The sequence below is a fragment of the Erythrolamprus reginae genome, chromosome 3 (genome assembly GCF_031021105.1).
Source record: "Erythrolamprus reginae isolate rEryReg1 chromosome 3, rEryReg1.hap1, whole genome shotgun sequence".
Taxonomy (NCBI): Eukaryota; Metazoa; Chordata; class Lepidosauria; order Squamata; family Dipsadidae; genus Erythrolamprus; species Erythrolamprus reginae.
Window position 1 is genome coordinate 42,343,031 of NC_091952.1, and position 13,748 is coordinate 42,356,778.

The following is a 13,748-nucleotide window of genomic DNA, read 5'->3' on the forward strand; positions in this document are numbered from 1 at the left end:
AAAAAAAGTGGAAGGGAGGAGACATTGAGACTTTTGACTACACAAGGCTAGCAAGTAACGTTTGCCTGGATGGGAAGGGCAAGAAGCCAGGTTCTGCAGTAGCCATATTCTGGATTGGGTAGCAACCCTCCGCAGTCTAGACTTGAATTTTTAAACTCAACTTAGCAATAGTTGGAAGCAATAAAAAAGGCAGCTGGGTCTGGCTGTAGTGTGGGCTTCAAAAGGTCATCCCTCCTAACCAATCAAATACCTTTTTTTCAGGAACTTATTGCTTCCTAAAAAAATTCCAGCTGAGAGACCCTGGGCCAAATTCTGCATCAAAATATACAAGGCAGATGGTTTGCCCAGTATGAGCTCAGGAATCATGGGGGGCTTTTCAAAAATTGTGGGTGAGAAGAAAGTCTTCATTGATCCTTACGTGCAGATTTCTTTCTCTGGACAGCAGGTAATTCTATTTTTTCTGCATATTTTCTTATTGAAAGATTCATGAAATAGACTGATCCATTCAATTTTAGTATTGAACTTTCTGAATAGGTCATGTAGAAAAAGACCAAGTGTTAAGAACTTAGGAAATACAGTGATCCCTCGATTAGCGCGGGGGTTACGTTCCAAGACCTCCCGCGCTAATCGATTTCCGCGTTATAGTGGTGCGGAAGTAAAAACACCATCTGCGCATGCGCGCCATTTTTTTCATGGCCGCACATGCACAGATGGTGGAGTTTGCGTGTGGGCGGCGGGGAAGACCAAGGGAAGGTTCCTTCGGCCGCCCAACAGCTGATCTGCTCCGCAGCGCGGAAGCAGCGAGGAGCCGAAGATGGGGTTTCCCCGTTGCCCAGGCAAAGGGGAAGCCCCATCTTCGGCTCCTCGCTGCTGCCGCGCTGCAGAGCGGATCAGGTGTTGGGCGGCTGAAGGAACCTTCCCTGGGTCTTCCCGCCGCCCAGGCAAAGGGGAAACCCCAAGATCGCTTGCCGCTTGCCGTATTGCAGCTTGGAGCCTTGCTTCGCCTCCTTCGCTGCAATACGGCAAGCGGCAAGCGGCAAGCGATCTCGGGGTTTCCCCTTTGCCTGGGCGGCGCTGGGGCCATGCGGAGCCGCTCATCTAGGGGGGCGTGGACCGGCAAGGTGCCCTCCGCTCTCTCTCTTTCTCTCCCTGTTACCGGTGTGGTATAAGAGAGAAAGAGAGAGAAAGGAGGGCGACTTGCCAGTCCACGCCCCCCTGGATGAACAGCCTCGCATGGCCCCAGCGCCGGGCTCCGCTGTTGCCTCCGCCCCCATTCAGCAGCTTAGAAGGAACAATAACGGCGCCCCCATTCAGCAGCTTAGAAGGAACAATAACGGCGTCCCCATTCAGCAGCTTAGAAGGAACAATAACGGCGCCCCCATTCAGCAGCTTAGAAGGAACAATAACGGCGCGGCCACCTCGCCGCTGACACAGCCCTTCCCGGCAGAGCCCTCCCCAACAGCTCCCGCCACCAGCGCAAAAAAGAAAAGAAAAAAAAATCCCCAAAAGAGGCAGGCACAAAGCGGGGGCACAAGGGGAGCTGCCCGGCAGAGGTTGCTTTTTTTCTTCTCGTGGGCAAGTGGAGGGGGGGAGAGAGAAGGGAGGAAGAGAGTGTGAGAGAGGAAGAAAGAGAGAGAGAAATGATAGAAAAAAGGGGAGAAAAAAAGAGAAATGAGAAAATGATTGAAGCAGAGAATGACAGGAAAGAAAGAGAAAGAGACAGAGAAGTGACTCTTGGTGATGACGTATGACGTCATCGGGTGGGAAAAACCGTGGTATAGCAAAAAAACCGTGGAGTATTTTTTAATTAATATTTTTTGAAAAACCGTGTTGTAGCGTTTCGCACTAATCGAGACCGTGCTAATCGAGGGATCACTGTAGTATGACACAGTCAGGATTCTTCTAATTACTGGTTGTGAGGGTTTCTGCCAGCTCAAAAATCTGTGTGCCACAGTAATTGAGGAAAAGGGCACGCTTGCGGCCGCTGTAGGCGTCTTTCATGCCGTCCGCTTCCAAAAATATTTCAAACTTCGCCATGTAGGCTGTCCAGGTCATTCTTTCTGGGTCAAAGAATTCAGGTGGCTGGACTACCAATGGAGTAGCCATGATAGCACACGGAGGGTCGGTTTCCTTGTCGCCAATGTAATAACTCTCAAAGCAAGGTTGAATCAAGCAAGCTTTATTTTGCTAACAGGACAAGGAAGTCAATTCAGTCAAGAAGCAATGGAGTATTGAGAGCTCTATACAAAGACAGTTCTCCTATTTATACAATCTAGCCCAGCAACAGGGCAGTTTTACAAAGATACATTTTAAGCACCAAAAGAAGGCAACCAATCAACATGCAATAAACAAATCTGAACTTTTGACTTTTACCCTGTCTGGGTAGGTCACCCAGGCAAATATCTAACAGTTCCCTAATGTACATATGCTTAGGTAACTTTCCCTAATGCTACAACTTCATTTTGTTCCAGCCTCTTAGTCTTGCAATATCCAATTAATAGAAACCCAATGTAGGGTTTGCTGACGGTGTAACAGGCGACGTAAGACTTTTCCTACACTGAGTTTAAATGTTATTTGTCCTCATTTGAGAGTGGCACGGTGGCTCAATGGTTAATATTTTGGGCTTGTCGGCTGGAACGTTGGCAGCACAATTTCAAGACCTGAACATCACACAACTGAGTGAGCTCCCACCCTTGCCCCAGCTCCTGCCAACCTAGCGGTTTGAAAGCATGCAAATGCTAATAGATAGACGCATCCACTTTGGTGGATAGGAAACAGCGCCAAGTGATGTCATGCTGGTCACATGATCGCAGAAATGTCTTCAGTCAGCACTGGCTCAATGGCCTTGAAACGGAGATGAGTGCCACCGCTATAGTCAGCAACAAGTAGCAAGCTGCTTCTGCTGACTTCTGGCTGTAGTTCAGCAGTTCAAATCTCACCATCGACTCAAAGTTGACTCAGCCTTCCATCCTTAAAATGAGGACCCAGATTGTTGGGGGCGAAATGCTGAGTCTGGAAACCGCTTAAAGAAGACTGTAAAGCACTGTGAAGCGGTATATAAGTCTAAGAGCTATTGCTATTTACTTTACCTCATCTGAGTTAGGCAAAAATATTGTTCCCATTGTCAATTCCGATGCTGCCTCTAATACTTGTATTCCAACCACTGCCAGTCAATAACTGATAATGGATTACAAAGCAATGAGAACAAAAGGAATAATAAACATGATTGTGGTTGATCGTGCTGTATAGTAATTAGATGCAAATAGGGACATGAACACAGTGCGAGACTCTAGGTCCCCTCCCCAAATGTGAATTACTTGTTTATATCGTTCTGATTTAGTGTATAAATGGGACATTTATCCCAGATGGGAATTCAGAGAGTTGCAATCTCAAGACATCTGAATGAGGTCAGGGAACGGGAAAGTTGATCTGAACAATTCTGTGTTTCCTCACTCTTCTATTTCTGCTTTATCATCAACTGAGTTCTCAACTAATGTTCTCTTATTTAGGGAGAAACATCAGTTGAAAACAGTACCATAGAGCCCGTTTGGAATGAACAAATAACATTCATCGAGATGTTTCCACCTCTTGTTCGAAAAATAAAAGTCCAGTTATTGGATGATGCAAACATTGGAGATGTTGCCCTTGCTACACATTTCATTGATCTGCAACAAATATCTGACCCTGGAAGAAATGGTGAGTTTGTCATAGACATTGTCTTATATCAGACTATAATTCTCTCCAGCACTGTGTTATCAGAACTGATGAATTAGCTGACTGCAAGTCTCTCCAAAATATCAGACAATATTCTTTCCAACTTTAACCCAGGAAAAGTCAAGGATAGAAGCAGCAAAATTTAGCTTGGAGAGCAGTGATTTTGCTATTGAGCTGCAGCTCCTTAGAACATCATAGCTGATATTTGATGGTCTTTACCTTTTGTCTATTACCCCATTTGTTAATTTAATAAAATTAAAAATTAATTAATAGTATCCTTTATACAGTTACAGGAAAACAATGAATTGGGTCAAATTGCATTATAGCCATGGCAGCATGTATAAAATACTCTGTAGGACTGTTTGACCATATTGCATAGGCTGGAGGTAGGCAAAGTTGGCTCTTCTATGACTTGTGGACTTCAACTTTAAAGGTTATGACCTTTAAAGTCCTTCATGGCATCGAACCAGAATATCTCCGAGACCGCCTTTTGCCGCACGAATCCCAGCGACCGATTAGGAAGCACAGAGTGGGCCTTCTCCGGGTCCCGTCAACCAAACAATGTCGGTTGGTGAGCCCCATGGGGAAGAGCCTTCTCTGTGGTGGCCCCGACTCTCTGGAACAAGCTCCCCCCAGAGATTAGAACTGCCCCTACCCTCCTTGCTTTTCGTAAACTCCTTAAAACCCACCTTTGTCGTCAGGCATTGGGGAACTGAGATATCTCCCCCGGGCCTATACAATTTATGTATGGTATGCTTGTAAGTATGTCTGTTTAATAATGGGTTTTTAAAATATTTTAAATTGTAAATTATTAGATTTGTCATGAACTGTTTTTATTGTGTTGTGAGCCACCCCGAGTCTACGGAAAGGGGCGGCATACAAATCTAATAAATAAATAAACAAACAAACAAACAAACAAACAAACAAACGAACAAACGAACAAACGAACAAACGAACGAACAAACAAACAAACAAACAAACAAACAAACAAACTCCCAGAATTCCTAAGCCAATCATGCTAGCTCAGGAATTCAAGGAGTTGAAGTCTATATATCATAGAAGAGCCAACTTTGCCTACCCCTGGTATAGGCCCGTGATGGTGAACCTATGACATGCATGCCATAGGTGGCACACAAGCCATTTGGAGGGCACGCAAGACTTTGCCCTGTGTCAGTTCCAACATGCATGTGTGCACTGGCCAGCTGATTTTTCAGCCTTGGGAAAGGCCATTTCGCCTGTGGGCACTTCAGAGAAGCTTCCCTGAAGCCCTGAAGGCAAAAAATCACCCAACAGATAAACTGGAAGTTTAGAAAAACACACTTCTGATTTGCTGTTGTGCTGTTTTTTGCACTCCAAAGGGTTCAGGGGAACTTCCTGAAGCCCCGGAGTGCAAGAAACAGCACAATGGGTAAACTGGAAGTGCATTTTCCAAACTTCAGGTTTGCCCTTTGTGCTGTTTTTTGCACTTCAGAGCTTCAAGAAGCATCCTTGAACCCTCTGGAATGCAAAACAACAGCACAACAACAAACAGGAAGTGCATTTTCAGAACTTCCGGTTTGCCCATTTGGGCCTTTTTTCCATGTTCCAGGCTTCAGTAACACCTGTGTGCATGTGTGTGGGGCATCCCGGGAGGGTGTGCATGCATGTGGAGGGAGGGAGAGAAGGCATGTGAGCGCATGCAAGCATGCTAGTACAATCACATGCATGCCTTTTGGTTCGCCATCACTGGTATAGGCTAATCTTATAGGAAACAGAAGAAAACTTTAAACAAAAGGTTTTACTTAAATGGTTTACAAAAAAAAGACTCAATTTTTGTCAATAAGAATTCCACAGGGTCATTTCCCAAGCAAGCTTTATTACTTTTGCACATCAACTTAACATACTTTTCTGATTAACATCTAAGAAAGATGCCTAATACAGCCATAAATGGGCAATGGAGGTTTTGTAAAAAAATTGCATTGTATTTTCTTCTTGTTTCCTTAAGTAATACAGACTGCAATGTATTGGAACACTGGGGCATCTTTTTGTCAACTATAATTCAGCTGAGAAATTATTACATAAAGTATAGATATTCTGTATGTGGTGAGCTATAGCTGGGAAATATCTGTACTGATTCACACCATGCTGAGGGATACAGCCATAACTCATCCTTTGATTTTTTTTGTGTGATAAACCACATGCCAAATATCTATTTACAGATAGTCCTCAACGTACAACCATAATTGGGACCAGAATTTCCATTGCTAGGTGCCGTGATAGTTAAGTGAGTTGTGCTCAATTTTATGACCTTTTAATTGCAGTTAAATAAATTGCTATGGTCATTAAATGAATCATATGGTTATTAATTGACTCTGACTTCCTCCATTGACTTTGCTTGTCAGGAGGTTGGAAATGACAATCACTTGATCCCAGCACCCTGCAATCATTGCAGATACATGTCAATTTGTCAAGCACCTGAATTTTGATTATTTGAGTGCAGGAATGTTGTGATGTGCATAGAAAGGTCATCAATCACTTTTTTGTGCAGCCATAATGTTGAAAGATCATTAAGTGAATGGTTATAATTCAAGGGCTACTTGCTTAAGATAGATCACCAAGGAAGCATGACCTACTTCATTGTTAAAATGGTCTTGTAAAAGTGCAAATCTGAACCAAATGTTGGTATATTCAAGATCACATTTTCTTCCCACCAGGATTTAATCCCACTTTTGGACCAACTTGGGTAAATTTATATGGCTCATCCCAGAATTCAACCTTGCGAGATATACACAAAGATCTCAATGAAGGTCTGGGTGAAGGCATCTTCTATCGTGGGCGCCTTCTTATGGCAATTACAGTAGAGATATTTGCTACTATCCAGGCAGCGGAGAAGAAGCCAGTAGAAGTTCTTAAAGGGGCCTTAAGCAAACTCAAGTTGAAGAAGAAGAGTAAAAAGGCCAAAGAGAAGTCCAGTACATCTGTCAAGGAGAAGCATCAAAGCCAGCCTGGTATTAGTACCACTGAGGATGCAGAACAACCAAGTGAAGTGATTGTGGAGGTAGAAGACCTCCATCCTCTCCCGGAGGTGAGTCTCAGTGATCACAGAAATCATAGGGAAGTGAAATTTATTTATTACTTAGATTTGTATATTTTATGTTTAATAAACGAGGGCTAAAACATTATTTCCCCAATTTAACATTTTCAATATTAAACTTTAAGCAGTTCAGAAATGAATACAAATTACTGTAAAAAAATTAATATTACAAAACAGTGTGATCTTTACTGAAAAAATAAAGTACAAAACAAAAAAACAAAGTTAATAAAGACAAAACTAGACAAGGACATACAAATGTGAATTAAAAAGGACAACCCACCCCTTTTCCCCACCCAGTTGAATATCCAATCTATTGCAACAATAAGAGGTTGTTGAAAAAAAAAGTTGTAAAACTCCAGCAAGGGGTTATAAAACAGGTCAGAAGTTAACTAGTTGTAAATCTCTGTTTAAAGGTCCAGTGAAGCCTTTTAAAAATAAAAGTAATGCATATTTGAAACTTAGTTTGCACAGCTATCACTCATAAAGAAACTTGTGTCTATTTACTGTCATTTCCTTTCTGTGTATAGAGGTGATCTTTTTCTGAAGACATAATTGTTCTACCTTCTGCTAAGGAAGAGGTCTTCAAACTTGGCAACTTTAAGACTTGTGGACTTCAATTCCAAGAAATCTCCATCCAGCATAGCTGGGAATTGAAGTCTTAAAGTTGCCAAGGACTCTATACGCTAAGGACTCTATACGTTACTAAGATCAACATTCTGATTTTTTTTTTAATAAAAGGAAGAAATTAAAAGTGATTTTAGGAAGCTGAACTTCAGCATAGAGAAACTTTGGGATGAAAGGGGTTAAAATAATTATCATTGCTTTTCCTGCATCCACCTGCATAAAAAGAAAGGAATAAATGAAAAAAACGGAATGGGAAGAAAATACATTTTAGCTTTTAAACATTCTCAATGTCATTTTATTTTAAAATCTGAATTTTTATCTGTGCTCTACCTATCCCAATATGTTTAGATGCAACACATTGTGTATTTACTCCTTTAAGCAGAATTCAGCTTTCAGCTCCCACCCTTTAGACAAATATTGACGTTGTCTTATGCTAGAGTATTGCCAAGTCTAAATACACTACCATTATGTACCTCTGTGTTTGTGTGTGTGTGAGAGAGAGACACACACACACACATTAAGCTTTAAAAATATGGTTGGAATTAATCCAGTGTCTCTCAAATAGTGGGGTGCCCACCCCAGGGGAATACATAGCAATGTGGTGTGTGTGTGTATGAGTGACTCTGGGGAATGTGCTGGTTTTTTGCCTCAGGAAGTAGGGGTTTTTTTGCATCGAACAATAGCACACAGCACAGAGCAGGAGATAACAAACCATAAGAGACACCATGGAAAAATATTTAACAGGGATGAAAAGATAGAAGGAGAGAGACAGAAATAATGAGGCAATGAGACAAACGTAAGTCTCCCAAAAACTAAGACGAGTATATAGCGCTTGGCTTCACTCTGACTCCGCCATCTTGTTTGGGGGGGGGACTACGGTGGGAGACAAGGAAAGACCGCTACGTTTACTGTGTCTAAAAATACTGTCAGGAGACAGCATGAAGCCAAATAATTAAAGTGTCACATTACACCCCAATCACACTGATGAGCCGCTTGAGTTTTTTCAGCGAAAATGTGCTGAATATTGCAAACAATCAAGAGTTGGGGTGTGTGTGAAATGTTTACTTCTTCATAGGAGAGGGCATAACAGAAGATAATTGAGAAACACTTGTTTAACCTGTGAATATTTTTTATTATCATAAAGAAGGAAACTGAAAACAGAAAACTTTTTCTTCAGAATGCCCTAGGAGTGAAAGAAGAATTCCTTCTCTTTGCCTCATTTTTTGAAGTGACCATGATAGATCCCTCAGTAGGTACTAAACCTATGAAGTTTGAAATCTCTATAGGTAAGTGACAGAAGCTTCAGGTCTTTTTAATTTAACACAGATTCTTTTTTTATCCCTCTGCTATGCATTTTTCTCTTCCATCCTTTATTGCAGCTCTACAACTTAGTTACAGCCTTCCCTAAACTGGTGCCTTTCAGATGCATTGGCCCAGAACTACAGTACTGTTATGCTCAATGGACATGGTCAATTCCATGACTTCATGGCACCTTTTGGGAAGAATGTCATATGATATTATTTTTCTATTTAGACTGAGCTCTGTGAGAAAGCTTCCAGTTTTCTTTATGAGTCCATAGCTTTATTTGACTTTAAGAGAGTAAGATTTTTATTCTTGTTTAGTTTGCAGCTGATCTGTGGATTTGTCTAAGAATTAATAATAATAAAATAGCTAAGAAATTCCTCATCCAGGGTCTTACAATAGATAATACTCCCACTATTGCTCTTCAAATAGCTGAAAAATGGAAATGTTAGTTTTCCCTGTCTGAGTAGGAAAAAAGAGGGAACACATTATTTATTTATTTTTATTTATTTATTTTGTCTAATACACAATGAGAGTTTTAGTGTGTGTGTGCGTGTGTGTGTGTGTGTATATATATATATATATATATATATATATATATATATATATATATATATATGTCACATGTTTAAGCTGAATTTGAAAATTAAGGGAGACTAGGATAGATATATATAGATATAGATATATGTTTTTTCTTATAGTTTGTCAGCTATAAACATTTAACATATAGATATATATATATACATACACACACACATAGTAAAATACATGATGAAGGTTATAGAGGAGATACTCATAGTAAAATATATCTGAGAAATAATAGAAAAGAAGGTATAGTAATAGAACATATCAATGAAAGAATAGAAGAAGAGATATAGGAATAGAAGAAAGGAATAGGAGATATAGGAGAGCAATAGGACAGGGGACGGAAGGCATTCTAGTGCACTTGTACTCACCCCTTACTGAGCTCTTAGGAATCTGGATAGGTCAACCGTAGATAATCTAAGGGTAAAGTGTTGGGGTTTTGGGGATGACACTATGGAGTCCGGTAATGAGTTCCACGCTTCGACAACTCGGTTACTGAAGTCATATGTTTTACAGTCAAGTTTGGAGCAGTTAATATTAAGTTTAAATCTGTTGTGTGCTCTTGTGTTGTTGTGCTTGAAGCTTATTGGTCTCAACTCAGAGCAGATCGTCTTCATCAATCTGACCTATGCTAGGAGAAAGAGATGGAGCATATCAGTTGATAACCTCAGAACTAGTATAGTTTTTGATACCATGTACTATGGTATTCTTTTGGAGTGCTTGAACAAAGAGAAAATTGGTAGCTTCATGCTAATGGAATAAAGATGCTTTTCTAGCCATATCATGGGTCTAACTATCTTCTGCCAAATCTGCATGGGGAAGTCTGACACAACAGCTTTTAGGATTCAGGCCTAAATTGTCCGCAGGACTTCAATTTCCTAATAGTCTGTCTGAGCTCTCAGGTTTTTAATAAAATAACTAGATAATATAATATCAATAGTTATTCTCTTTCCAAAGCAGAGCTTATATTGTTCAACTGTTTAGGAATTATTAATTTTTTTACCCAGGGTTTTCAGATTTTTTAAAAACAATCTTGACTATATGGTTTTATTTTTATTTTTCCATATATGGCCTATTTTTTTCCCCCATAAATGGCCTAAAATGGAATTAGAGGCTTATACCAGAGGTGCATTGCTCCCAATTTGGACCGGTTCTTAGAACCAGTAGTGCCGGCAGAGGGGGGCTCCACCCACCCACCCAGGATGCTTCTGTGCATGCACAGAAGTGGCGAGTGCAAACACACATGTGACCTGGTAGCAAAATCATTTTCAAGCCGCCATTGACTTGCTTAAATTCATAGAGATAGATTAGATAGCTAGATGAAAGATAGCTAGATAGCTAGATAGCTAGGTAGATAGCTAGATAGCTAGCTAGCTAGATAGATAGATGAAAGATAGCTAGATAGCTAGATAGCTAGATAGATAGATAGGTAGATAGGTAGATAGGTAGATAGGTAGATAGGTAGATAGGTAGATAGGTAGATAGGTAGATAGGTAGATAGGTAGATAGGTAGATAGGTAGATAGGTAGATAGGTAGATAGGTAGATAGGTAGATAGGTAGATAGCTAGATAGCTAGATAGCTAGATAGCTAGATAGCTAGATAGCTAGATAGCTAGATAGCTAGATAGCTAGATAGATAGATAGATAGATAGATAGATAGCTAGATAGCTAGATAGATAGATAGATAGATAGATAGATAGATAGATAGATAGATAGATAGATAGATAGATAGATACCCTGCTTCCCCCTAAATAAGACATCCCATGATAATAAGCCCAATCGGGCTTTTGAGTGCATGGCAATAAGACCAAGTGCTTATTTCAGTGTTCAAAAAAATGTAAGACAGGGTCTTATTTTCAGGAAAACAAATGAGAGAGAAAGGGGAGGGAGAGGGAGAGAGATGATAGAAATAGTAGATGCTATGATCTGTAGATTACATGTTATCTTTATATTCAAAATTCTGATAGAGCTAAGCATATTAAATGTGCTACAACAACAAAGACTAAACATGTTTAACTTCAAGGGAACTATGGGAAAACTGAAGTTATTACTAAGATGTCTGTGAAAGATGAGAAGGGAGAAAAGAGTGAAGAAAAGCAGCCTTTGCTAGAACCTCTTGCAGATGAAGAGATGGATGTTGAAGTCATGCCTCCAACAACTACTTTGCTTGATAAGTCTATGACTGAGAACCAAAGACCAGAACCCACTGAATATGACAGGTAATTTCTCAATAGTTTTATGTCATTTAAATTTCCATGTTTTAATTAACATACCATTAATTTGATTTGCAAAGAAGCCAAGGTAACAACCTTAGTGCTCATTCATGGCCAGAAATTGCTTTCTTTATTGAGTAACTTACATCCCTTCTGCATTATTTACAATATTTGCCTCGTTTATAGGAGCCAGTTTGAATCTTCACTTCTTGATAGCAAAACATTTTTGATGCTTATAGAAAGCTCACAATTTTTATACTCCTATTTCACCAGGAACCCTTCAGCAGTAAGTTAATGTTTGGTATTTTAGGACCATCCTCCAATTTTAGTTCATGACAGAGGAATTCATTTTCATTTGTCATTTCATTTATCATGAGTGAGCAGTCTATAGCTCAGAAGCTGTAGAAGCAGAGGTGGGCTGCTAAGGTGGAACGGTGACGTGTGTGCTCATCCCCATAACTCTGAGTGCTAGTGGAGTCCATCACAATTATGCTATTGCACCTGGGCAGGTAGTGAAATCGTGTGCGGACAGGCAGGTGCACCATACTCAAAGTGATTAGAGATAACCCTTATGACCACTACCGAAGTGGGCTACCGAGGTAGTCATCAAGATGCTTTAGAGACTTTTCTCCACACACAGCCTGCCTGATGTCCTGGTTTCAGACAACAGGCCCCAGTTCACAGCCTTACAATTTGAAACATATTTAGCAGAATAGGGGATCTGACATGCCCTTTTCTCACCATTCCATCCCTCCAGCAATGGTCAAGTGGAGCGAATGGTGAGATCAGCAAAAGAAGTCCTTTCACCCAGAATTGATAAATTTTTATTAGTGCAGCATATCAATCCTAGCACCACCATGGGTAGAAGTCCTTTCGAACTTCTAATGGGTCACTGATTACAATCCCATCTAGATCAGTTGCACCCTAACTATTCTGCCAAGGCCCCAGTAGACTCCCATAGTCAGTTCCAACACTTGAGCATAGGGAATTAAGTACACACCCACAACTATGCTGGGGGGTCCTCTCTGAGTTCCTGCCACAGTCACAGAGATTGGCCCTCACTCTTACTGAGTAGAGCTTGAGGACGGTAGAAGTAGAGCTGGAGGTGGCATGTTGACCAATTCTGAGGCTGACTCAGCCGCTCCACTTTTAGGCTACCAGAACTAACTTCTGAGCCAATGCCTAACCAACAGGAGCAATCACTCACTGCTAACAGAGAAACCAAGCCCGGAAGACTTACCTAGTGATACTCATGCCAGGGAGTGGCAACCTCCAAGTGAACTGGTCTTCAAAACTACATCCACACCCCAGGTCGAAATCCAGAAGCTTCCATTAGTCAAGGCCGGGAGCAACGACCTGACCCAGCTCTGACTGAGCTGCAGAAGTCTGAAAGACCAACTAAATGCCCTGACTATCTGGCATGACATTCTTAGACTAAAGCACATAGGCTTCAATCGGGTCCTCCATTCTGGAGGGAAAATACTGACTGCTGATTGGCTAGACTGTCTGGTAGCTCCCTATAAAAAGGCTGCCTGTCAGACAGAGCCTTTGCTGGATTGCAAATAGTTGCCAGATAAAGAGCTATTGAAGCCATTTCTGTCTGCTTCTTACATTCACCCTATTTCTAGCAGGCAGACAAATAATAATTGTCTGCATAAGCTTAAACATTTTTGCATACTGCTGTTAGCTCTTACAGCTGTCTCCCAATGCTGCATGAGAAGCCCTGTGTTTATGTGTGGAGCTACTGGGAAGACTACACCTGGAGACTCTATAATTCCAACTGGATTGTCAAAATAGCAGAGCGTTTGGTAAAGTATCACTTTGCCTGGAAACTCTGTGCAAGCCTGCTGCTTTCCCCCACCTAATTGATTTCCTAGGAGCATACGTAATTGTTTGGTGGAGCTAAATCATGAATCATATTAAGAAAATCTTCTTGATTTCTTTGCAGAATGATAATTGCTTCGGTGTGACGTAATACTTTCGGTGCAGGGTATATATTATGCCTTCATTCTTGCAGCTCCCTCCTGTGAAAATTAGATATAACCTTTTCCATCTTTAAGTACCTTTTTTCTACCTTATTTTGAATTCATGTATTGAATTGATATCGTCACTTGCTGTTTTACTGAATGCATTGATTTACGCTGGTTCAGTGTATTAGCTGCTGTTGCAAACTATTTAGTTCTGGGTTAGTTGGTTTAATTATAAATATATTTTAGAAATGTGATTTTTGAAAATT

At 40.7% G+C, this 13,748-nt stretch overlaps 1 protein-coding gene across 1 annotated transcript in view; it reads left to right on the forward strand.

Annotated features, from left to right (window-relative positions):
- The window catches only part of LOC139163796 (fer-1-like protein 4), a 79,869-nt gene that overhangs the window by 23,157 nt on the left and 42,964 nt on the right, over positions 1 to 13,748 (forward strand). Inside the window, exons 13-18 of the mRNA XM_070744960.1 lie at positions 262 to 445; positions 3,510 to 3,696; positions 6,408 to 6,778; positions 8,589 to 8,697; positions 11,323 to 11,518; positions 13,200 to 13,320. Of these exons, the coding sequence (XP_070601061.1) occupies positions 262 to 445; positions 3,510 to 3,696; positions 6,408 to 6,778; positions 8,589 to 8,697; positions 11,323 to 11,518; positions 13,200 to 13,320 (1,168 nt within the window). The remainder of the gene's footprint in view (positions 1 to 261; positions 446 to 3,509; positions 3,697 to 6,407; positions 6,779 to 8,588; positions 8,698 to 11,322; positions 11,519 to 13,199; positions 13,321 to 13,748) is intronic.